Source organism: Alexandromys fortis, unplaced genomic scaffold (assembly GCF_014885135.2).
Source record: "Alexandromys fortis isolate MF-2015 unplaced genomic scaffold, M_Fortis_MF-2015_v1.1 scaffold_149, whole genome shotgun sequence".
Lineage (NCBI taxonomy): Eukaryota > Metazoa > Chordata > Mammalia > Rodentia > Cricetidae > Alexandromys > Alexandromys fortis.
The window spans coordinates 3,235,212-3,260,084 of NW_026068025.1; the positions used below are offsets into that span (position 1 = coordinate 3,235,212).

At 41.3% G+C, this 24,873-nt stretch overlaps 1 protein-coding gene across 4 annotated transcripts in view; it reads left to right on the forward strand.

Annotated features, from left to right (window-relative positions):
* Specc1 (sperm antigen with calponin homology and coiled-coil domains 1) overlaps positions 1–24,873 on the forward strand; it is a 268,415-nt gene that overhangs the window by 174,574 nt on the left and 68,968 nt on the right. For all 4 annotated transcript variants that reach the window (XM_050163731.1, XM_050163730.1, XM_050163732.1 and 1 more), the window contains 5 exons: positions 7,540–7,685; positions 8,850–8,950; positions 15,398–15,479; positions 20,507–20,660; positions 24,167–24,269. In XM_050163731.1, the coding sequence (XP_050019688.1) occupies positions 7,540–7,685; positions 8,850–8,950; positions 15,398–15,479; positions 20,507–20,660; positions 24,167–24,269 (586 nt within the window). The remainder of the gene's footprint in view (positions 1–7,539; positions 7,686–8,849; positions 8,951–15,397; positions 15,480–20,506; positions 20,661–24,166; positions 24,270–24,873) is intronic.

Below are 24,873 nucleotides of genomic sequence, written 5' to 3' on the forward strand. Positions count from 1 at the left end.
CTCCCTCCCTCCCTCCCTCCCTCCCTCCCTCCCTCTGGAGAATAAAATGAAGTTCTGAAAAACAAAATACAAGTCTTGTGAAAAAAAATATTTTCTATGTAACTAGAATACACAAAGAATAGTGGTTTAGCAAGCCCCAGGTATTGGTGAATGCAGCCCATGTGGTGTTCACTTTTTTGCTGCCTACTTGAATATAGGAACCAACAGTTTTGAAATTCATGCTAGTTCTAGCAAAATAAGAAGCCATCTGCATGATGCCTTAGACCAGGGAAAAAGTTCCGCTCCTAACATTGAGGCTTCCTTGAGCCTTTCCAAGCCATGGGATCATTTCATTACCTCATCTGAAGGAAGCTGCCCCTGAGCTTTGGTTGGTTTCCAGAGTCTTTGGTGGGTTAACCATAAACACGTTTGGTTGATGATAAAGGATGTAGTTAGTTGAAGACGCCAATAGAAACCTAACAAATTAATGAAGGACAACTTACAACAAAAGCCTCGTACATGAAACTCACCTTGGAAACTTAAAGACTTTCAATGGAGAAGCACACAGCTCAGAGTGGTCTGGAATGCAGCCTATGATTTGACTTCTGGAAACGCGTGTATGTGTAAAGACCTGTATCTGATTCAGCAAGTCCATCAGGCAAAAACCTAACTGCACTTCTCACGTGAGGGGCAGCTCCGGTAGAGATCTGCCATGCTTCCTGTGTGAGAGGCAGCTCCAGTGTACCCCTGGAGACTTTCTAGCTACATCATATTAGAGGACTTGAGTTGATCTGTGAGAAAATGAAAATTAAGATGCAGAATTATTCTTAAACTCAGGAAGACATTTTGAGGTTATTAACTTCAAGAGCACAGATTTCACTAGAAAAATTGTAAAAATTTTTGGTGCGAAAAGCTTGGTGTGAAAACTTGTAAAAAATAATGTAGATACTAGCTGTCCAAGTAGGACTGTAATTTGTCCTGAAAGATCTTTTCATCAGATTGAGAATTCCAAAATGACTTAAAATTTATGTGCCGAACATTTTCATATATAAACAGTGAGGAAAATGCAGCCTCGATTTCAAGTGCGCAGCTATATTTGCAGTTGTGTATTGATCTGTCTTTCCTCTGGATACTATTGAATGTTTTTATATGTAAGTGTTTATGATGTGCTAAATAAATATTATTTAGAGGAGTCTGCAGTTTGAATTTTAATCACTGCTTGCGTTTTTGCAGGGCTCTTGTGATAAACTTTGTTCAAAAAAATTTCCTGAATATAATTTCAGAACTTTATTGTTTTATGATGCTGGGAATGAACCTAGAGATTTGTGTGTATAGCAAACACTTCACCACCTCAAGCCCTTAATACTTTCAAATAGTAGAATCTATTTGTATTTTCCTTTGTTTCTTGGGTGGTGGGTGGTGTGTGTGTTTGTGTGTGTAAGATTTTTTCCACTCCAGTATTTGTAAATAGTTTATTAAGTATCCTTCATTTCACACACAAGTGAATGTTCACACCCAGACATTTGATCCACCTGTGTTTACTGAATCTGATGTAACCTGCAGTTCTTTTTCTTTCATATACATAGCCAGTCCAACCAGCATAATTTATTATCAAAATAATTCTTTTCTGCTGAATAGAAATGTCACTTTTCATTGTTTATTTCATCTGTGCTCCCTGTGCTCAGGGAGGCCTTTCTAAATACTCTCTTCTTTTGTTTCCTTTTGAATTAGTTCTGCTTCAGAATATTTTAACTGGATTATTATACCGTGTGTGTGTGTACACATATTTAAACTTGGCCTTTCATTTACAATTATTAACTTGCTAGCCATGGTGCTATACATGTCTGTAAATTCTGCCCTTGGGAGGTAGAGGCAGGAGGATCAAGAATTCAAGGTTAACCTCGGTTATCCAATGAGTCTAAGTCTAGCTAGGACTACTATCTCAAAAAAAGACAGAAAGAAAAGAGAAAGAACGGAAGGAAGGAAGAAACAAAGAAGGAAAGAAAGAACAACCCCATAAGTAAAATTGTCTTATTTCATCTTTTATTCTATTTTATGAAATTTTAAGGTTGATATTATCAAGTGCCTCTTTCCTTTCATAAACTTCCTAAATGTGATTATTATTTTACGAAATATTTTTTATAGATTAGGACTTAAGTTTATTTTATTTTTTAATGTTTTTATGTGAGGAGACGCTTCTGTTCATCACAGACTCTTGCTTAAATAGCTACAAATATGTCAGGGCCTGACCTTTCCCTGAGTACTTGTAGATTATACCTGGATACACCACTCTGCCTATCAATGAATGCTTCAACTCATCTACTCTACCATAAACTAGAGGGTGTGCTCTCAATGAAAATTGAAGTTCAAATAGTGTGCAAAAGGAGAAGGTGCTCAGTACATGTGGTGATTCACACCTTTAATCCTGATGAGTGTGGTGGTGCACACCTTATTTTAGCTCCCAGGAGGCAGAGGCAGGTGAATCTCTGATTTCAAGGCCAGCCTAATCTACACAGTGAGTTCCAGGACAGTCAGGTTACATAGTGAGACCCTGTCTGAAACTCCTTGATGTGTAGTTTCTTCTCTGGACAAACCTAGATGTGGAAGCCATATTTCTGGGTCTGCTTTTTGCTTCGTTATTGTCCATGTTAGATATAGTGCATGGCTTTTCCTGGCCAGGATCATCTTTCCATGGACTCCTCAGATAGTGCTCATGTCCCTGATGCTCTGTAAGAATGTGCTTTATGTTCTTGGCTTCATGCTCCTCTCCAGCCCTGGCCCTGTAGGCTAGAGGATACTAGCAAGGTAGACCCCTATCATCTTTATTCTCTTTGTAAGGGAATTAGAGGAAAGCCCCTGGTACCCTCACCCATAATACACACACATACACACAGGAATATATATATATTCCTGTGTACCAGAGAGTTTAAAAGTTTGTTTTGTTTTGTTTTTGAGACAGAATCTCACTATATATCCTGTCTGGCCTAGAACCCACAATGTAGACCAGGCTGGCCTCAAACTCATAGAGCAATGCCAACCTCTAACTCTGACTCATGAGTGCTGGAATTAAAGTTTAAGCCATGGATGGTACCCTTCCTTAGTTTCTGTTGCTGATGGAAGATGCTTAACTGCTTTGATTCATCTTGATGGGATTTGGAAAGTAAGATGTGTTTAAGCTACCATTTTACATGATGTTTATCCCTTGTTCTGTATGCTAGTACTGAAAATAGAAAGTGAATTTCAGAAGATACTGTTTGATGCCTGAGATCAAAGACTTCATAATTTTTGCCATATAATAAGAGCAACAAACTTCTTTTAGCTCTGTTGAAAACATTAATAATTTTGTGAAAATGACATCCCAGATTAGGGCAAAGAATATTCAAAGGCACTGAGTCAGGACATAAAAAGGAACAAAACTCCGTGGCTGAGCTGAAAGCTGAAAGCTTAGATGGACAGAGAGGAGTCACAGAAGCCCATAATGGCACTGTGAGAAGCCTGGGGCCAGGCTTTATTCTATTGTTCCAGCGTGGCAGGTGTAAGCATGAGCTTGGTGGGACCACTCCTCTTTACAAACAGTCTGTCGAGTGTGAAAGCTCATCAGCATTGTGATGTGACACTTGACAAGTAGAGTTAACATTTGAACGCTTCAAAAATCACAATACACAAGAGCTCACCTGGACTTGGACCAAAATAGGCAATGCCACCAAATGATACCGAAAATCAACAAAATCAACACCGTTTGAAAGCTCTGTTCTACAGCCAAACAAAGTAAAGCTGTGGGTTTGAGAGGATGGGGGGGGATTTGAAGGGAAAGTCATCACAGATGTGTGTATACATATGTTAAATTACAACAAAAGACACATAAGGCGGACCTGCAGCCAAACAGTGGTTGATGGGAAATGCTGCCTTTTGACAAACACATAACCCATTTGCATTCATGCCCCAGAGCATCTGGCCTCTGGTTTTCTGTTCTTAGGTGATGGGCTTCCAACTCCCACATGCAAAGGTAATGAACAAAGAGAGTACTGAAGTGAGTACTGGTGGCCTTTCTCCTTAGGTGTGTACCTCTCCCGGAACATGCACACACTACAGAGAATTTGACAAACACTCCTCCACAAGCTCAGTTGATAACCCAGATTCATCACTTGGGTACCATGTAGCCAAGTTTCCCTCAAAACTTAAAGTTAGGGAATTCTGTAGAAAATTATTCTTTCGGATACTCTTTCCTCAGTCTTCCCAAGTCTGGGATGCTAGTTTTGTGACATGTTACACTTCCTGGCATATGCAGTAAAGATCTATGCTGTGCATTTACTGAAGTCACTGTTACAGCTTTAAATGTGGTGGCAACATGCTTTGTTTCTGTTTTAGATGTCATTCCTAACCAGAAGCTGGCCATTTCTTGCAGGATATGGCTAAGGAAAAGAGCAAACTGCACAGTGCTATAGGGAAAACTAATGTGTTGGGCTTACTGAGCACCAGAGTGTGTTTGTATTTTGAAGTCAACGGAAGCTGTGCCTCTGGGTGACTTAGATTTTCAAGCCATATTTGACTCCATGTGTGATCCAACCTAGAGGCTAGAGTTGGCCTTGAAAAGTTGGCTTAGCCAAGTATATAATCTTGCACTTTACCCTTTATTTACAGAATTTACTGAGATATTCCTATATGATTAAATATTTCTTTTTCTTTTTTCTTGGTTTTTTTGTTTCTGAGAAAGAGTTTCTTTTTGTAGCTTTAGAACCTGTCCTAGAACTCACTCTGTAGACCAGGGTGGCCTCGAAATTACAGAGATCTGCCTGCCCCCGCATCATGAGTGCTAGGATTAAAGGTGTGTGCCACCACCACCTGGCTGATTAAATATTTCTTAATATCTTTCATAATATACAGAATTCATATTCCTCTTGGGAACACAATTAATATGATCATTCATTTATTGCTCAGACCATAATAGCTCTCAAAACAATCTAGTACAGGGAATTTCAGCTGGTTCACAATTAAAGGATGGGTCAGGTATTCTCTATCTGAGTGTTTTAAATTACAGGATTTTTTTCTCAGGTTTTTCTTTAAGTATTTACATATGCATAATTAGATGTCTGGGGGCTTGTGACCCGGGCCTTCTCCTCTAATTCATTGCTGTGTCATATGTACTTTACATAGCCTGAAGGTGACTTTGTATTATACTTTTAATGCATCCACAGCCTGTCACTTGGGGTCAAGTATGGAATTATCAATAGTGGAACCATATTGACATTCAAAAAATTATGGAATTTTTGTAAATAATATATATGTATATATAAATATATGTATATGAGTTTTTGTCTACATGTGTGTATATATACCACATGGCCTTCCTCATGACCATGGAAGTCAGAAGAGGACATTTGATCTCCTGGAACTGGAGTTACAGACAGCTGTGAGCTTCTATGTGGTTGGTGGGATTCAAATCTGGGTCTTGCAGAAAAGCAGTCAAAGCTGAGCCATCTCTCCAGTCCCTAATTTCAGATATCTGGTTATTTCAGATTTTCATATGATAATGTTCAGACTTATTCTTACTGTTAAAGCCAATCCAGCTGATTGGTCAGTATCATCTTTGGTTATGTGAAAACAGGCATCCTTTCCATTAGTTTGTATGGCTGTGTCCTTCTGAGGCCATACAAACATCATTTGATGTTTCATATCACAGAGAAACTTAGACACCCGAAAAGAATAACTTGCTGTATGTAGATCCTCTATTTTATTCCTAGTAAATTAACAAGGAATAACATTTAAATAAAATATTTTAAAGGACCTGCCTTGGTTGCTCCTTTGGCAATAAGCCAGTTAAATGGAATGAATGGTGTCTCACTGTTGGCCCATTGTTTGATGTGCTTGAGAGTCACGTATGTGGGAATAAGATTTTTTTTTTTCTATCCAGACCTGATCTCTTAAACTGGTTTCATTTTCTTTCTATATATCTACTTGCTAATTTTCCTTTGTTTTTTAATTCTTTTATTTATTTGCTTTTTTGAGGTTGAGTCTTCCCGTTTTGCCCAGCTTGGCCTCAAATTGCTGGGCTCAAGTGATCATCCCTTGGTTTCTCAGTATCTGGGGCGACGGTTACACAATCACACTGGCCAGCCATCTGATTTTATACCATGTAATACAAGGTGGGAAGCAAAACAACCACCTCTTTGCATCAAATCATTATAAATTACCTTTAAAAAAAATCAGTCCCTTACCATTTCTGAAATGCCTGATAGTTCCTCCCAAGAAAGTTTTCAGTTTGCTGATTTTTTTTTTCCACTCAAAAAGAGGAACAGTGCAATCAAGAGTATAGGGCAGAGAAGTTTGGCTGCTTTAATTCTGCCTCACTTAAATTTAGCATATTTATGTTGGTCACAGAGCAATAGAAGAAAGCTAAGAGAATAATGACAGTAAATTCAATCGTAGGAGCTTATGCATAGCTAGATCAGTTTCAGAAAATCAGGAAATATTTTAAACCTTCGCTGACCTTATTAAAATGTATTTCCAGAAATATTCTGTTTGAGCCTTTCTCATGAATCAGTCATCTTGCATAACAGCTGTGGCAATATGATATAATAAAAAAAAGTACAGTGATTTAGCAACAGGGATGTTGGGAATTCTCATCTTGGCTCATTCACAAGGAGATTAAATGACATCCTAAAAGCCTCTAGATAAGAAAGCCACACATGAGAGCCGGGTCATATGATCTGTCTTTGATAGTTCCCCGTGATTCCCTGCTAGTGTTTAGAAACCATACAACATACTAGAAAATTTGTATGAGAGTGGAAGCTTCGCACAGAATTTCCATTCTTACTCTCAGAGGGCAAGTGTCACATGAAGAAGGACTGGTGTGTAATGGATTGTACTTTATGTGGCGAAGACAGAAAAGTGTTAAGTAACTTGCAGAATTGCGGAGAAAACTGAATCAACAAGATTATAGACTGAGCTTCCAGGAACAGCTTTCTGCAGTTACAACACAACTGGGCTACTGGAAGACCTGTTGCCTTCACCATGGTGGGAACCCTAAACCAGGAGGTTGCCTGTCTGTTTAGAAAACTGCAACTATAGTTCCTAGCCCCAGGAGCACCTTCTCTCTGATACAGTCTGTGTCAACATAGTAAACGCCTGGTGTCCTGGCTCTGGCCCAAGTCTCTGATGGAGAGTCTAAGTCATATGAAACCTTAGCTAAGAAAGAGTCTTGGGATTCATCTGTCCAGCCTCTGAGTGTGCCACGTGCGGTTTGGAGGGAGCATGTGCCAACAGGGAACTATGTATACTCCTGACAGTTATTTATGATAAATAACATTTGTATATTTCTTCACAATTGCAGAGATATTCATGTGTTTTTCACTTAGAGATATTATTCTATTTATATTATTCCAGACTGTTTCCTAAGGCAGTTTAAAAATAATTTTAAATTCAGAAAACTAACTTTAGAATTAGGATTCCCCTTCCAGCTTCACACATTTTGTCCACATTGGTTTTGTTTCCATCTTTGTCTTTTCCCCCCGCTGAGGACACCCTCCACCTTTTCAATTTGATGTGCTCTTTGCCATACAGACCTGTGAATGAAGAGTCAGAGCCCTCAGAGGTGGATGCTGCCGGCCGATGGCGTGGAGCCTATGTCAACAGAGCATCTCCAGCTCCTTCAGACTCTGCAACCACTGTAAAGTCCCTGATCAAGTCATTTGACTTAGGACACTCAGGTATTTCACAAAACTATACATCCAAACCCTAGCCTTACATATCAAGCCTGTTTCTGCCACACCAGCCCCAAGTTGATAGAACCAAGGGCTCACCCTAGCTCCTGCCACCCTGTGCAGGGAGCCTTGCTGAGGCTGTGAGGCCATGGTTAACAATGGGACAGCCTCATCCCTACTTCCACTTAGGGTTGTACCCCTTCATTCCTTTCCTGCCTCATGGAGTCAGCAGTTTCAGGACCAACTTCCTGTATTCTGAGAACTGGAAGTGATCATCACCTGCCTGCATCTGGCCTCGTTGTCGGGTGTCTCAACCATCCTCACTTGCAATATGCTATTAGATGTCTTTCTATTTGGTCTTACATGGGAGCTTTCCTACTGATCTGTCTGTTGCCGGCTTTTTCTGGACTTGTCTGTCTGACTCACAGTGTCACTTTGGTTATGCATCTTACACACAGGAGGCAATTACACATTCATACTTTAAGCATATGCACAAATATAGCATGTTGAAGAAACATTGTGCTTCTGTTCACGATAGAGATGACTTCCTTCTTTTGACTGCCACAAATGTGCTTTGTATTGGAAAGCTGCAACAGTGGCTAATTCTAGGATGATCTGGTTGTCTCTGCTAAAATAGTTTCCAAATTGCTTAGATTAAGATTAGACAACATATTGAGAGGCAGGAAAAGCCCGTGAGTCAGTCTGTAGATAGAGCATGAGTCATCAGTAATGATTGGTGCAGTAACGCTCCTGTTATTCCCCCAAGAAAATCCTCATCACATACTCCCTTTCCTCTTCCTCCCATATCGACATCTGAGACCAGTTCTCACTCACCTAACACTTCCCACACTTCCCCTTTCGTGACCCCAGTCCAGCTCTAATGCAGAGGAGAAAAGGGTAATAGAGTAGATGTTATACTGACACTGTGGGAGATTTGTTGTTTTTTGTTTTGTTTTGAGACAAAGTCTCTCTATGTCCTGGTTGTCCTGGAACTCACTGTGTGGACCAGGCTGACTTCTGCCACCCTCCTGAGTCCTGAGTGCTGGGATTAATGTGTACACCACCACACACAGCTCATCCTGAGTCACCTAACAAGGGTAGCAGATCAAAAAACATTATTGCAGTTTTGAACTGGATTTAGGTATTTATGTTCTAATCTCTTCTTGGCAGGTGGAGCTGGACAGAGTATTGCTGTCCACAAGACTCCCAGAAGTCCCCTGAGTGGGATCCCAGTGAGGACTGCTCCAGCAGCTGCTGTCTCTCCAATTCAGGTATAGAAGAACCCAGAGGCAGCTCTTGTGTAACACAGGTGTTCTTTACACTTGTCCATGTGTGCCTGTAGAGCGAGAGGACTTGTAAACTAGAGTCTACACCCTTCCAACACTCATTTCACTTTAATAGTGCAGTGTAAGACCTGTGACAACAGAGATACTTGGTGTTTTGTTCACTACTAGGTCTCTTGGCTAGAACGGGGTGACGGTCATCACATCACAGTAGAGCTCAATGAATTTCTGTTTATTGCATGAAGGAACTTCCAGTGTTGATCATCACTGTAATCGCCATTCTATTTTAAAGCCAACATCCGCATCATCTGCAGTTACTAAGTCACTCTTGATGGCTGTTCCGGTCATCGTAGATTTAACTTAGTACAAAAACAATATAGTGAAGGTCCTTGTGCAAGCTTTCGATGTCCTGAAGCCTTATTTCTGTATGAGAGCCTATCAGGATTCATTTCAAAATGTTGGAAATTGCTCTAGTTAGCAGAAAGGAATTTAGTTCAGAGGCTTTGGTACTTCAAGACTAGAAGAGATAGCTAAAACTTTGGTGAGCTCATGGGAAAGGCTTCCTAACATCTCAAATTGCCCCTTAAATGTGCTTCTGTTTTTGCTGGATTCAGAATACCCTTCACTAAGTGCTTACTTTGGACAGTGGCCTCCGAGGAGACCTAAGATCAGCTTCAGGACTGTATACTACCACTTGTGCATCCAGAACAGCGAAACACATGCCTCATAATACCCACAGCTGTGGGATCAGACACCAGAGCTCCTCTGCAACAGGAAAGCAAATGCATCCATAGCCTGCAGAAGCAGCAGAAGGGCAGATGCACCCTCCTCGCATCTTCCAGAGTCTTGAGATAGGCCTGTCTGGCATGGTGAACCAAGAGTTAAGGAGTTTAGAAAGCATATCCTTAGTTTTCCAGTCTCTCAAAATAGTGAGCAATGAGGGGCTGGTCCTTAGAACTCTAGAAAGCAATTCCTAGACATGGAAAGTGTACTGTTAAAAAGGGAGAAGGATTGGCTCTGTCCTGGCACATTGAAACACTTCTGTGTACACTTTGTTCACATGGAAAGTTCTGTTTCCCAAGAATTTTGAAGTTGTGTACATGTTGAAGATTTTAGTAAGTGAGGTGACACTGGTTTCACTTTTGTGTGTTGTGTGCTTCTTCTTACATGACTATGTAATGTTGCTTTGCATCTTCCAGGTATGTACTTACCTTCACACTGACCACTTGACTATGTGGTTTTGGCTTTTTCCTGTTTATAAGATACTTTGATGCATTCTCTTTAACCTTTATTTTTTATAGAGAATACTTCTTTTAGGGGCTGGAGAGATGTCTCAGTGGTTAAGTAGACTTACTACTTTTACAAAGGTCCCAGGTTTAGTTTGCAGTGCTCACATGGAGCCACACAACTGTCTGTAACTCCAGCTCCAGGGGTCTAATGTATCTGGCCTCTTCAACAGGCACCTGTACTCACCCATATACCTACACACATAGCAAGCTGCCTGACTTTTCTTTAGAAGTAATTGTTTTATCTTGTGAAATCATAATTTCCTTTTACTGAAGAGGTGGTTTTGTTTGTTTTTCCTACAATGTTTTTTACTAAAGATAACACTGTTCAATATTTTCTTTCATGGCTTTAAGAACTTTTTGTGTCATTTAAATATCTTTCTATTAGCTTATTAAAATATTCTTCTTTAGTATCAAAGAAGCCTTTTATTTTGTTGAAGAGTTTTTCTTTTGGCAGGGTATCACTGTATAGCCCTGGCTGACCTAGAACTTCCTATGTAGACCAAGCTGGCTTTGAATTCACAGAGATCCACCCACTCTGCCTTCCAGGTACTGAAATCAAACACGCACACCACCATGCCTGACTTATTTGTTGAGTTTTAAAACCCACAAAAACATGGGTTTGTATGTAGGTGTTCATCCCCCACCTTCAGTACCTCCTGGCAGCAGAAGTAAATCTTTTGAGAAAGGTAATCTCATATGGGAGCCTACCTTACAGCTTTTCATTTTCTCTTTCTTTCTTTCTTTCTTTCTTTCTTTCTTTCTTTCTTCCTTCCTTCCTTCCTTCCTTCCTTCCTTCCTTCCTTTCTTTTTTCCTTCTTTCTTTCTCTTAAATATGTGTTTTGTTTGTTTGGTTTTTTAAGACAGGGTTTCTCTTTGTAGCCCTGACTGTCGTGGAATTCTGCTTTGTAGACCAGGCTGACCTTAAACTCAGAGATGTGTCTGCCTCTGCCTCCCAAAGTGCTGTGATTAAAGGCTTGCGCCGCCGCCACCTGGTACAGCTATTGTTTCCATATACAGAGTCCTCTAGTCAGTTATACAATTCCAGTCACATAGGAGTTCCTAAAAGAGGTAGGATTAGATCTGGCAGGAAGGAGATGTGAAGAAAGAAAGCCAAGAGTTTGGAGAGCTGATGAAAGAGTCGGGCCACAGGCAAGAACGACAGTGAACCCAGGCTAGAGGTGTACAAAGAGAACAACATGGGTGCATCAGTTAAAACTGCAGAGACAAAAAGAAGCACTGTAGAACACTCAGGACCAGGCCTCTGGTGTCAAGGGAGCCAGGACAAGACCACAGATTCTCCATAAAATGATTGAAGCCAGAAGACAGAGCAACTGGAGGAGAGTAGTTGTTTCTAGGGATTCCTTCTGACCTCCCCTGGTACCCTCACACATGACACACACACAAAGACATATGCAACTAAATAAAAATAAATCTTTTTTTATTCTCATATAATCATAAGAAATCATTATAATCACTATGTGCTGATAACTTTGAAAAATCTTAGAAAATCATAAAGTTTATGTTTATTTTAGTAGCCTAGAGTTTAAATTATTTCTGCAAAGGAAATACTAGACCCAGAATGCTTAATAATAAAATCTAAAGCACTTAAGGAAGGGAATAACATCAATACTAGTCATGAATTCAAACAAATACTAGGAAAAAGGGATACACTTTTCAACTCATGAGCCAGGGTAGTTTTATTATTTCTGGTAAGAACAGAAAAACGGGACAATTAAAAGGTGAGTCGCTCATAAACCTCCATGTAAAATTCTTGAACAAAATCTTATCAAACCTAATTGAATAGTATATGAAAAATATGACAAAGGCTTTTGCTCCAAGAATGGAAGGTTTTAACTATTAAGAAGAGTTAGGAAACTCACCATAGTAACAAAGAAAAGAAACATGTATTCTCATCTTAGTGGGTAACAGCCAAGTGTAAGTGAGGAATACCTTTGTGACACTAGCAATTGAACATGCTAGGCAAGCTCTCGACCTTTGAGCTATGTCCCTAGCTCTTGTTTTGTTTTTTGAGATAGGGTCTTGCTATTTTGCCCAGGCTCCAAGTAAATCTTAAATTTTTAATCCTTCTGCCTCAACCTTCTGAGTTTTCGTGACTCTTCTTGATTTAAACAAAGAGAAAAACCTTAGGAGCTGGAATATAGTTTTGTAGTAGAATGCTTGCCTAGTTTAGACAAGGACATGGGTTCAGTCTCCAGCACTACAAATTAAAAAATCCCCAGGTTGTTGAGGTGGCTCAGTGGGTAAAGGCACTTGCCTTGCAAGCCTAGCCAAGTTTGGCTGTGAGAGCCCACGGTGGAAGGAGAGAACCAGCCTTGTGGTTCTCCTTGTGTTATATTATCCTGTGATCACCACACTTTGTCTTTATGTCAGTGTCTTAATTAGGGTTTGTATTGCTGTTATAAAACACCATGACCTAAAGCAACTTGGGGAGAAAGGGTTTATTTCATCTTAGAGCTTGGAATCATCCCTGAAGAAACTCAGGGCAAGGCAGTAACCTTGCAGAGGCCATGGGAGAGTACTGGTTACTACCTTGCTCCCCATGTCTTGCTCAGACTGCTTACTTATATCATCCAGAACCACCAACCCAGGACTGGCGTCACTGCCTGTGGGTTGGGCTCTCCCACATCAATCATCAATCAAGAAAACGCCCTGCAGGCCTTCCCACAGGCTCATATGGTGGGAGCATTTTCTCAACAAAGGTGGCCTCTTCCTAAATGACTCTTGCTCATGTCAGATTGACACAAAACTAACCAGCACAGTCAATTATGTAAGCCATTTTTCCTAATTGTGACATACAGGTGCCAGTGTTCAATTCATGTGTACTCTCTCTCTCTCTTTCAAATTCTTTTTTTTTTTTAATTTTATGTGTGTGGGTGTTTGGCATGCATGTACATATTTGTACCATGGGCATGCTAATGCTCTTGGAGACCAGAAAAGGGTATCAGATCCTTTAGAACTGGAGTTACAGGTGGTGGTGAGCTGCCATATGGGTGCCAGCAATTGAATATGGCTCTTCTGGGAAGAGCAGCCAGTGCTCTTAACCACTGAACAGTATCTCCAGCCCCTCTCTGGGAAATTCTTTAATCCATATCATCATAATAATATTTATTATTTTGGCAGTAATAATACTTGGTGATGAAATTTTGGATGCTCTTCTATAAGACTAAATTGTTAGGGATCTTTTACTTAACATAATGCCTTCAAAAATTTCAAAATGTTTTTTTTTTGAAAATTGTATTCTAAAACAATGTATATTTATGAGGACCACGGGGAACCACGCATTTCATGCAGTGTAGAGTGGGACTCCTAAAAAATGCTCTGGAAAGCTTCAAGGTGGTTCTGTGCACTGTGTATAGACAGTGTCAAGGTCAGTATTGCTGTTCATTGTGGGTCGGATGAACTATGGAATTGATGGTAGCTAACCCATGAGATGCTCGCATTATTCTGGATGGATTTTTAGTCGTCTCATCCTCCCAGCAATTTCCATGACACTATTAGCGTCACATCATTTTCTAGCTAACGCACGTGGCAGTTGGTGGAATTCAGGCTGCAGAGACCCCTCTGGGTCATGTGGTCACTCTTACTGCAGTTCTCATGTGAATCTGTAGTGGATACAGCCTGGCAAGGGTCCAGCACAACTCCAGGCCCACATAGAATTAACAAAGCCAAATGGCACCCGATAAATATGGTGGTGTTAACATTTATGCTTTTATAGACATGGTATTTTTGTTTATGGGAATAGCCTGTGCGTGCAAGTGTGTGTGTGTGTGTGTGTATAGGTGTACGTGCACACGCATGTGTAGATATATGTGTGTATGTGTGCACGCGTGTGTGTGTGATAAGATCTGCACTTGTATCTATAGGACAATATGAGGTATTTGACTCAAGTGTCAAATGTGTTAGGATAACCAACCACACTCTTGGGTTTTTTGGAGTTCAACGTAGTATTGTTAACTATAAACACGATGTCGGCTTGCAGATCACCAGAACTTTTTCCGGAAGTAGGACAGGCTCTGCCATCCAACAGGAGTTGCTGGGCAAACATTTAGGCAGTTTTTACCTCTTGACTATTGTGAATGATGTTGCAGTCAACATGAGTGTCCAAACATCTCTTGAAGCTCTTGTTTTCAATTCTTCTGGTTAAAAGCCTATAAGTAGGGTCATATGATAAACCTATTTGGAATTTTTTTTTTTTGAGACTGTCTTGCTATATAACTCTGTCTGAATTCGAACTCACGACAAAGTCTTGACTGGCCACAACCTATAAAGATTTGTATACCTTTTCCTCCCAAATGTTGGATTTAGGCGTGTGCCGCCACATCTACCTTTATTTTGAAGTTTTTGAGGAACCTTCATTCTATTTTATCTAGCATCATTATATGCCTACCCATAGTGCATGCAGATTCTAAGTTTTTCATATTGTCACCAATACTTGGTGTTTTCTTTTGTTCTTAAATAATAGTCTTAAGAGTTGGAATGAGATGGTGTCTCCTTGGTGATGTGGATCATTTTTGTATATACTCTTTGACCCTTGAGCCCCAAAAGGGATGTGTGTATGTGTGTGTGCATGTGCATGTGTGCACGTGTGTGTGTAGTATGTGTATATGTGGTGTATACATGTCTGCAGGTGTGCATATTTGTGCATGTATATATGAAGGCCAGAGGTCATTATCAGGTATCTTCCTCATAGCTTTCTGTCTTATGTTTAGCACAGGGTGGGTCTTCTAGTGAACATGGAGCTGACCAGTTTGCTAGATTAGCTGACCAGCAAATTCCCCTTTTTCTGCACCCCTCTCCATCATGCCAGGATTCTCCTGTCTCTTGCTTCCCAGTGCTGAGATCATAGGCATGCTGTCCCACCTCACTTAAGATATGGTGTTTACAGATATCCTTGAGAATGTATGGAATATTCCAGAAAGGGTATTCCTAAAACAGATTAATAACAGTTGCCCCTGGGAAAAAGGAATCGGTGGTGGAAGTGAACTGGGGATTATCTTTAAGCCAGTTGAACTTATTACAGTGATAGTGTGCTTGAGAGTTGTGTCCAGGCACAGCAGTGTGCACTTGCGTTCTGCTGCTGTCACGTGCAAGCTCGTCATGCTGCGGTGCCCTTTGCTTTTGACAGAGACACTCGACCTACAGCACCATGCGGCCAGCCGGCAAAGGGATGGCTCAGCGCTTGGATCTGCCGGACCTTCCCCTCTCAGGTAACTTGTGGAAGCACAAGTGCTTTTTGTCCTGTTTTAGTGCTGTGCACTTTCCGTTGCATGAACTTGAACTTGGTGGTATTTATTTCTGCTGATTTCATCCCCTCAAGATGCACCCATTAGGTCCAGATGTGCAGCTCATACTGGAAGAAATGTCTCCTGCTTGCTACCGTCTTCAGTGTGTGTAGATGCAAAAGACATACCAACTTGGCTAAATTTGATTTTTTTTTATTATTGTTATTACTTGGTTTTGGTTTTTTCCAGACAGGGTCTCTCTGTGTAGCCCTGGCTGTCCTGGAACTCACTCTATAGACCAGGTTGGCCTCAAACTCAGAGATTCGCCTGCCTCTGCCTCCTGAGTTCTGGGATTAAAGGCGTGCGCCACTATCTTCCAGCTGGGTGTTTTGTTTGTTTAGTAGTTTTAGTTTTTTGATACAGGGTTTCTCTGTGCAACAGTCCTGGCTGTCCTGAAACTTTGCTTTGTAGACCAGGCTGGATCTCACTTAGATACTCCTACCTCTGCCTCCCAAGTGCAGGGGTTAAAGGCATGCACCACCAAGCCTGACCTTTTTTTTTTTCTTTAATAAACTGAATCTGAATACAGATTTTAAATTCTTAAAAAAATTTACTGTTATACAAACTTTTGTCTGGTTTTGTGTTTGTTAACTAATTCCACAGTTCTTAAAATGTACCATTTTTAGGCCCTTGAGTTTTATTCTCTTCCTCTTGTTGCACTGTATCCCTTTTTTTTTTTTTTTTTTTTTTTGGTTTTTCGAGACAGGGTTTCTCTGTGGCTTTGGAGCCTGTCCTGGAACTAGCTCTGTAGACCTAGTTCTCGAGACCTAGGCTGGTCTCGAACTCACAGAGATCCGCCTGCCTCTGCCTCCCCAGTGCTGGGATTAAAGGCATGCGCCACCATCACGGCTCACTGTATCCTTTTCAAACTCAAATCCTGACAGTGAAGCAGAGGTTGTAATTAGTGGGTCTCGCAGGTCACATTCTCATTCCTGCTGGGCCTCCAGTGCTGATGGTGCAGAACTGTAGCCATTAAAAGGGAAGTAAGCGAAGCCCTAGTTGGCCTTGAGTCTCTTGGCATTGTCATTCCAAACATCCCAGCTTTGGGTTTGTTCTGCTCTGTCTTCTTCATCTCTAATACAGAAATATTTCCAGGGTTGGAGAGATGGCTCAGTTGTTAAGAGCACTTGCTGCTCTTGTAAAGGACCTGAATTTCCTTCCCATCACCTCTAACTCCAGGGGATCTGACACCCTCTTCTGGCCTCTGGAGGCACCAGCACTCATGTGTACAGTCTCACACTCACACATAACAAAATAAAAATTGATTAAAAAAAAACTAAAAGAAAAAGAAACTTACTTCATTGCGTCATTTGAAGGATTGAATTAATTCATTAAAACCTGGTGTGTCATGGGCATCATAGAAATACTTGCTGCTAATCTTTCCTTGCTGTTGTCTGCTGAGCCTGTGAGCATGCTCAGAGAAAGAACAACAGTGCTTTTGCTTTAGTAAATGTTAGTAAGTTTTCTGGAAGCTTGGTTCTAGTCCCCTGCACCAAGCCAATGCACAAAAGTATTGTGAAGTAAGACAGAAAAAGTAATGCTTACTCTGTGTTGTAATTTAAGTATTACAATACCCATAGCTTGCTTAATAATTACATTATCACAGATAGTCATCCAGCAGCCTTCAGCAACTTAGCATCTTTGCCCAGCAGAGGGTCTTGTCTGATGTTGATGTCTACTGACTTTGGTCAGGTGGTGCTTGCTGTAGCTGGGGTAATGGTGGCAGTTCTTAAGACACCAGTGATGTTGACCATGTTACCTCTCCTTGCCTTTCCCAAAGGCTTTCTCCCACATAGCACTTCTTTCCAAATCAGACCCAGTCCTTTCAAAACCTGACCTTCCCCTGAGTTCATGTCATATTGTGAATCTTTTAATATCATTTCAGGTGTTCACACCGCCTTCACCAGGTAGGAATTCTGTCTTAAGAAGTTGTTTTCTTTGTTCCTCTATAAGAAACAAGTCACCACCCACCTCTCCTGAGATGGCAGCAGTGCAGTTGACCCCCCTCAGGTTCCATTGCCAATCTAGGGCCTTTGCTATTTTCACACCTACAGTGATCCCCACCACTGACATCTGGGATCCCTCAAAGTCATCATTGAGGGCTGGCATCACCTGCTTCCAAACTCCCATTGATAGTGACATTTTTACTTCTTCCCATGAATGTTCCTGTTGGCATCTGGAGTCCTGAGTCTTTTCAAAAAGCTTTCCATTTATTTTTCTCTGATTCATGAGAGGAATCATTATTTGTGGCAGCTATAGCTTATGAAATATTTCCTTAATAAGACTTGAAAGTCAGAAGTACTCTTTGATCCATTGGCTGTGGAATGGCTGCTGCGTCAGGAGGTTAAAAAAATGTAAACAAAAGAACATTAATTTTGTGCATCCTCATCAGTATTCTTGAGTGACCGACCAGGTGTGCTTTCAGTGAGCAATGAGGGTGATGTTGTTGATTTTGTTATTAATGCACGTGTCGATAACATGTGTAAACATATATGTACCACAGCACAAATGTGGAAATCAGAAAACAATTTTCCTGATACTTTTTCATGGTTTCTGGGGATTGAACTCACTCAGGTCATCAGACTTGTGCAGCAAGCACCTTTACCCACTGATATATCCTGTAGTCCCTAGACAGTGTTATGATGATGATGATGATGATGCTATCATTATGATAATGATGATGTGTGTGTGTTGTATATGTGTGTACCATGTGTGCAGTACCCCGAGAGACCAGGAAAAGGCTCAGCTCTCAGGGAACTGGTAGAGACAGTTGTGAACTACTATGTGAATGCTGGTAAGGAACTCGGGTTTTCTGCAAGAACAGCCAGTGTTGTTAACCTGAGCTATCTCCAGCCCCACAGAGAGGTGTGTGAGAGCCATAGGTCTTAGCAGTGGGCTTTAAAGATTTCATACGGTGTTGTAAAGAGACGTACTGCAATCTAGTCTTTGCTGTTTCATTTACAAGGTATAGGCAGAATTGAGCTAAAACCATTCTTAAGCTTCCCAGGCCTTGGTAAATGCATATGGCTGTAACTTAAAGGCATTTAAGTCTGAGCACCTCTTTCCCAGAAATGAAGGGTGGAGGCCAAAACTTAAGATTGAAAACCTGTCTGGCTTAAATCTATGCATCATTATGTAATATCATAGCACACACTCATTATGCAGTTGAAAATAGAGAGTAACTTACTTGCACAATAGTGCTAGGTGATTTTTTTTTTAATTGTGGTAGAAGCTGTACAACGTCAAACTCAGTATTCTGCAAGTGATCATAGTTTTCATGTCTTTTTCGGGCTATTCTACCAACTTCCAAGTTTCCTAATTATCTAAAGAGCCATTCTTTTGGTTGACAAGATAAATAATAAAGTTGAGACCACAATTATTGCTGTGCAGCTCATTGGCTGCCCTCCTCCTTCTTACCCCCCAGGCACCTGTCTCCTGGTGGTGATTCTATTTACTATAATAAAGGACTGCATAGTGAAAATCGTTTGCTTCCAGCCATTTCCAGCAACTGCTTGTCAACATTGAGGTCATCCCTAACTGCAGATTGATGTTCTGTTTTTGTTTTGATCTTCAGTGATGTAGAACTGTTTTTCTCTGCTATTTAGACCTAATTGGCCTCACCGCCAACTTCATGCCCATAATTGGTGGCTATTAGCTAAAGAGGTCCTGTTTTCTTCTGTGACTGTGGGTGACAGGAGGTGGCCCCAGCTGTCCCGCTCAACTAACCACCTACGTCTCACAGCTCCAGCTCTCACTGTCGGCCAGCCTCTAATAGTCTCTCCTCCACTCCCTTCTGCTCTTGTGGTCCTTTGAGAGATACCTGGAGAATTCAGCTCATTTCTGTGCCTGTTTTCACTAATACTAATACAACAGCAGAACGGAGCCTTAAAGAGAGGGGGTTTGCTCAGGTTTTAGTGAACTATAAGCCTGTAGTTGGAACAATTTTTCTCCTGTGGGCAATTGTTCTTGGTTCCCAGCTTTTTATCTGCTTCTATCTGTGACCTGACAGTCACATGAGACATTTTCCTACCAGGTTTTTCTCTGATCCACAGCTAATGGAAACAACACTAGCTAGAGACAGAGCTAGAGGAGTGGGTGACCTCACTGGATAGTTGCACAAGGCACTTGGAAGGGCCCATATTTTACACTGTCTGAAAATTTAGAACCATTTTTCAACAAAGGACTGCTTTGACATTAAGCTGGCTTGCTTGCTTGTTTCCTTCCTTCCTTCCTTTCTTCCTTCCTTTCTTTTTTCCTCAAGTATGTTTGTGCACCACTTATATACCTGGTGCTTTGGAGGACAAATGAGGGTGTTGGATACCCCAGAACTGGAGTTTCAGACGACAGTTGTGGTGCTAGGCATTGAACCAAGCCAGTGCTTTTAACCACTGGGTCATTTCTCCTGCCCTAATACTGTGGATCCTTCTTTAAAGATATATTTTATATTTATTTGTTTGTTGGTTTTGTGTATGTGAATATGAATGTGGATTTGTGCATCTGTGAACTTAAGAGGAGGACAAAAAAGGATACTGAGTGTTCTTATCATTTACTACCTAATCCTTTTGAAGAAGGGTCTCCCCCTCAATCTGAGGTTCTCATTTTCTTGGCTAAGCTGTGTGCCCATAAGCACCAGCAATTCTCTGTCTCCATTTCCATTAGAGTTGGGGTTGTAGATGTGTGCAGAACACCTAGCTTCCTGGGATCTGAACTCAGGTCCTCATGATTGTGCAGTAAGCAGTCTGAACAACCGAGCCATCCACCCTGGCACAAGGTCTTGTAGAAAAATACCATGTCCCTATTTGCATTTTTATTATTTCAGAAAGAAAAACATTTATGTGTGTATATGTAGGAATATATACATGTAGATAAGTCTTTGTACTTGATAATAAAATATGATAACCAATCAGATTTCTTCTCTTTAGAAATGGGTGACAATGTCGTTATTCACACAGATCTTCTGAAGGGAAGGGCCGAGGACCGGAAGTCAGACCCTTATCTCCGGAAGAGTCCCTCACTGGAGTCCCTGAGCAGACCCCCCTCCCTGGGCTTTGGGAACACCAGACTGCTGAGTGCATCCACGGGGGGTTTGAAACCAAGCAAGCTCAGGTACTGAATTTCAGAGTATGAGATTAATGTTACTCTCTTCCGTCTGTTTCATCCAGTCAACTTGCTTCTGAGTGACAGTGACTGAGATATAGAACACACCTTCCACAAGGCTAATAAGAAGATACTTACAGTGGTTTAGGACAAAACCACACGAAGGGCTGTGCCTTTTTAAGCAGGGACGCTGAGATGTATCAGTGAGTAAAGGCTCTTGTGTAAGCCTAATGACCCGAGTTCAGTCACCAGAACCCGTGGAAAAGAGAAACCATTCCACAAAGTTGTCCTCTGACCTCTATATGCAATGCGTGGCACACATATGCTAGACACACACACCAATAATAGTAGAATTTTTAGAAAGTGAAAATTTTAACAAAGAGTAGCTGAAGAGGTGGCCCAATCGTTAAGAACACTTGTTGCCCTTGTAAAGGACTCAGGTTCCGTTCCTAGCACCCACATCAGATGGCTGTCAATTGCCTAAAACTTCATTTTCAGGGGATCTACCACTGTCTTCTGGCCTCCAGAAGCACATGCACATGTATGGTGAACATATATACACTCAGGCAGACATGTATACCCATAGAATACATCAATCAATCTTTAAAGTTTAAGCAAAAGTACTTGAGGGGTTGTTTGAATCAGGAAGTCTAGAGAGGAATGGGAGTCCTGTCAGTAGCTGTAAAGGAGCCAGGGGGAGTGAATGATGGAACTCAACCCAGAGCCTCAAGAAGGCCCTGCCATATATACAGCAGACTCCTGGCCAACACAGGTAGACAGTTGGGGAGCTACAGCCGTCAAGATAGGTTGGAGCCCTATTGCAAACAGTCTGCATTGCCAAAAAGAGCTTCATACTTATTTTGGTAAAGCAGTGGGGAACCACTAAGTCTGTGGGATTGTGTTTTTGTTTTTGAGTAGTGATTAAGAGCAGACCTGCTATTTAAGGAAGATTATTGAGAGCACAGAGGCATAGAAAGAGGATTAGAGAGACGTTTTTAAGATCAGTCTTTAAAGGGGTGTTAGCAGAGAGGTATAGTATGCGGCAAAGAGACGAACAGTAAGCCTAGATGGTCATCAGAAGCCTGTGTTTGAACCCATGCTTCTGACGCCTCCTTCCTGCCTGTGCCCCTGGTCACCAAGGTCCCACCTGTCTCCCCTCTCCCCGGCGTCTTCTCTGCTCTTCCATGGCGGTCTTCTGATTGAAGCACCTAGTGTCCCACTGTGGACAATCCTCATAGCCGTCCTCACTCTGCATCCTGCCCTCTGATCTGCACAGTTTAGCTCCATCCCACTCACCTGGGATGCTGGCTTCACCCTTCACTCCTGGATAAATGGAAGACCAAAGGATTTACCATTAAAAATAGTACATAGGAGATGGCTCAGTAGGTGAGAGCATCTCCTGTGAAAGCAGAGGACCTAAGTTCAACTCCTGCTTGGGTGTCTCCCACTCATTTGACTGTGTAACTCCGGTACTTCTTCTATAGTATGAGTAACTTGCTGTCGTCTCATGGATGACAAATATGTCATCCCACATTTGGGTATCCTTTCCGGTGCTCTGCCTTGTGTTCCATCTAACGGTTCACCCACAGATGAGTCTAAAGTGCTGTTTACTTCAAGGATAAGAACTCTATAGTAGGTAGTATAATCATCTATTTGTGTCTTATGGGAAGTTTTGTGAGTTTGAATACATTCAGATCAGATGCATCTTTGGGTGAAACCAATATTTGATCCCAAATAGGTAAATTCAGACATTTCAAGAGCTTTATGAATGTCCCAGATATAGATCACCTGCTTGTCTGCATATGAACTAATTAATAGAAACAGGTTTGAAGGGCCAGAATTAGTGCTACTCTCAAATCAATGCTGTAAACACACAGGAAATTCACATATATTAATTTGCTATTTATAGTATACCTTTCTTCATAAGAGGTCAGATTAGTGACCTTAATTTCTTATTTCTTTTACATTCATGTTATTAAGATTAACCTATGACAGAATAGAATTTTTTTAGATTTTTTAAATTGCATTCATTTTTATCTGTGTGTGCACCCTGCCACAGTGTGCATATGGAAGTCTGAGGACAACTTCTACCTAATATAACTTCTAACATAAGTATCAATAAGGATTAAATTCAGGTCACTGGACTTAACAGCAAATGCTTTTACCTGCTGGACCTTCTTGTCAACCCTGAAATTGCTTGCATTAGAAACTCAATCTGCATATAGCTATGTGTGGTCATGCACACCTATAGTTCTATCAGTTAAGAACCTGAGATAATCCAGGCAATGATGGTGCATGCCTTTAATCCCAACACTCAGGAGGCAGAGACAGGTGGATCTCTGTGTATGAGGCTAACCTTGTCTATGGTCTACAGAGTGAGTTCCAGGAGAACCAGAGCTACACAGAGAAACACTGTCTCAACAAAATAAAAAAGCTAAGGCAGGAAATGAGGAGTTCAAGGCCAGCCTGAGGTACATAATGAGTTCATGCCTCAAAATGAATTTTCAGCCTCTATTTTTAAATACTTATGAGGGCAGTCATTTAATTGTGTAACATTGGGTGTTCTTCTCTTGCTCTCCACTTTATTTTTTGAGACAGGTTCTTACTGAAGCTGAAGCTTGCCTGTTTGGCTAGGCTGGCTGGATAGTAAGCTCGAGGAGCCATCTGTCACCATTCCCCATCCCTGGGGTCACAGGCATGATCAACCATGGGCATTTAGAACTTGGGTCCTCTGCTTTTGCAGCAGGTGCTCTTACCTACTGAGCCATCTTCCCAGCCCCATATTTAAGTATTTTTAATGGTAAATTCTTGAGCCTCCCATTTATTCAGAAACTACTTTCTCTAGCTAGTCAGTTATAAAGGATGGTATAATTCCAGGTGTGACCACCATGGCTTAATTTTATAAGTTGTCAAATACATGGAAATGCTGTCCATGAACTCACAGAGATGAGCCTGCCTTGACCTCCCAAGTGCTGGGAGTAAAGATATGTGCCATCGTGGCCTGGCTGACACAATATATTTTTAATGTGACTAATTTAGCTGTTTTTCTAGAGTACTGTTTGAATAAACTACACTTTGGCTTTTTTTAATCTAATTATTTTTTATGTATATTTTAGGCTTTTAAAAGCCAGCATCTTAACCAGGTGGTGGTGGCTCATGATTTTAGTTCCAGTACTCAGGAGAGGGAAGCAGGCAGATCTCTTGAGTTCCAGGCCAGCCTGATCTACGGAGTAAGTTCTAGATAGCCAAGGCTATACAGCGAGACCTTGCCTTGAAAAATAAAACAAACAAACAAACAAACAAAAAAGCCAACATTTGGCCGAGGAGATAGTACACACCTGTAATCCCAGCATTACATGTGGAGGAAGGAAGGAAGATCAGGAGTTCAGAGTCATCCTTGCCTATAGGGAATTCAAAGTCACCCTGGGCCATATGAGACCTTATCTCAAAAGAAAAACAAAAAAGCCTTCTACCAACACCGTCCTTAACTGCGTTCTCTTCTTCTTTGTAAACAGTGTTGAAAGAAGAGACCCCCTGGCAGCCTTGGCCCGGGAGTATGGTGGCTCTAAGCGTAATGCACTCCTGAAATGGTGTCAGAAGAAGACAGAAGGTTATGCAGTAAGGAGCGGTGCTGCCAATTGGATGTCCGTGGTCCTTTCCAGGTCCATGTGTGCATGCGCTTGGTGGCCCAGTTTGCATACAATGTCATCTCTGTTCTCTCAGCCGTGACTTCCAGGGAGGGTCTGGTATTTGTGTACTGTACTATGCTAAGGCCTCCCTATGAGGAGACGGGGTGGGGGACAGAAGGCCAGTCTGCAGTCCACCCCACAGACTGCGAGTACTCACATCTGCTGTGGTGGGGGGGGGGCGGCTTTTCACTCTCTCCCCCCTGGCCAGAGCTGTTGATAAAGCATCTTCCCAAAGAGGCAGCTCTTTCTCCTATGCATAAAGACTTCCCAAGTTTTCTCATCTTTTTTTTTTTTTTTGTAGCTTTATGTGTTTTCATTTAGTTTAGTTTTGTTTGTCTAGGGTGGTGTTTACTTTCTGAGAAGAGCAGACAAGGAAGTGATACCTGATATAGGTTTAAACTTTTTGTTATGAAATAGTATACACAAAGGTAAAAGTGCATGAATGAGTCTCATTAATCATTACGAAATGAGAACCCAGTCAGAAACCCCATCCTGAAGTAGCATCTCCAGTTCCCTCAAACCTGTCAGGACTT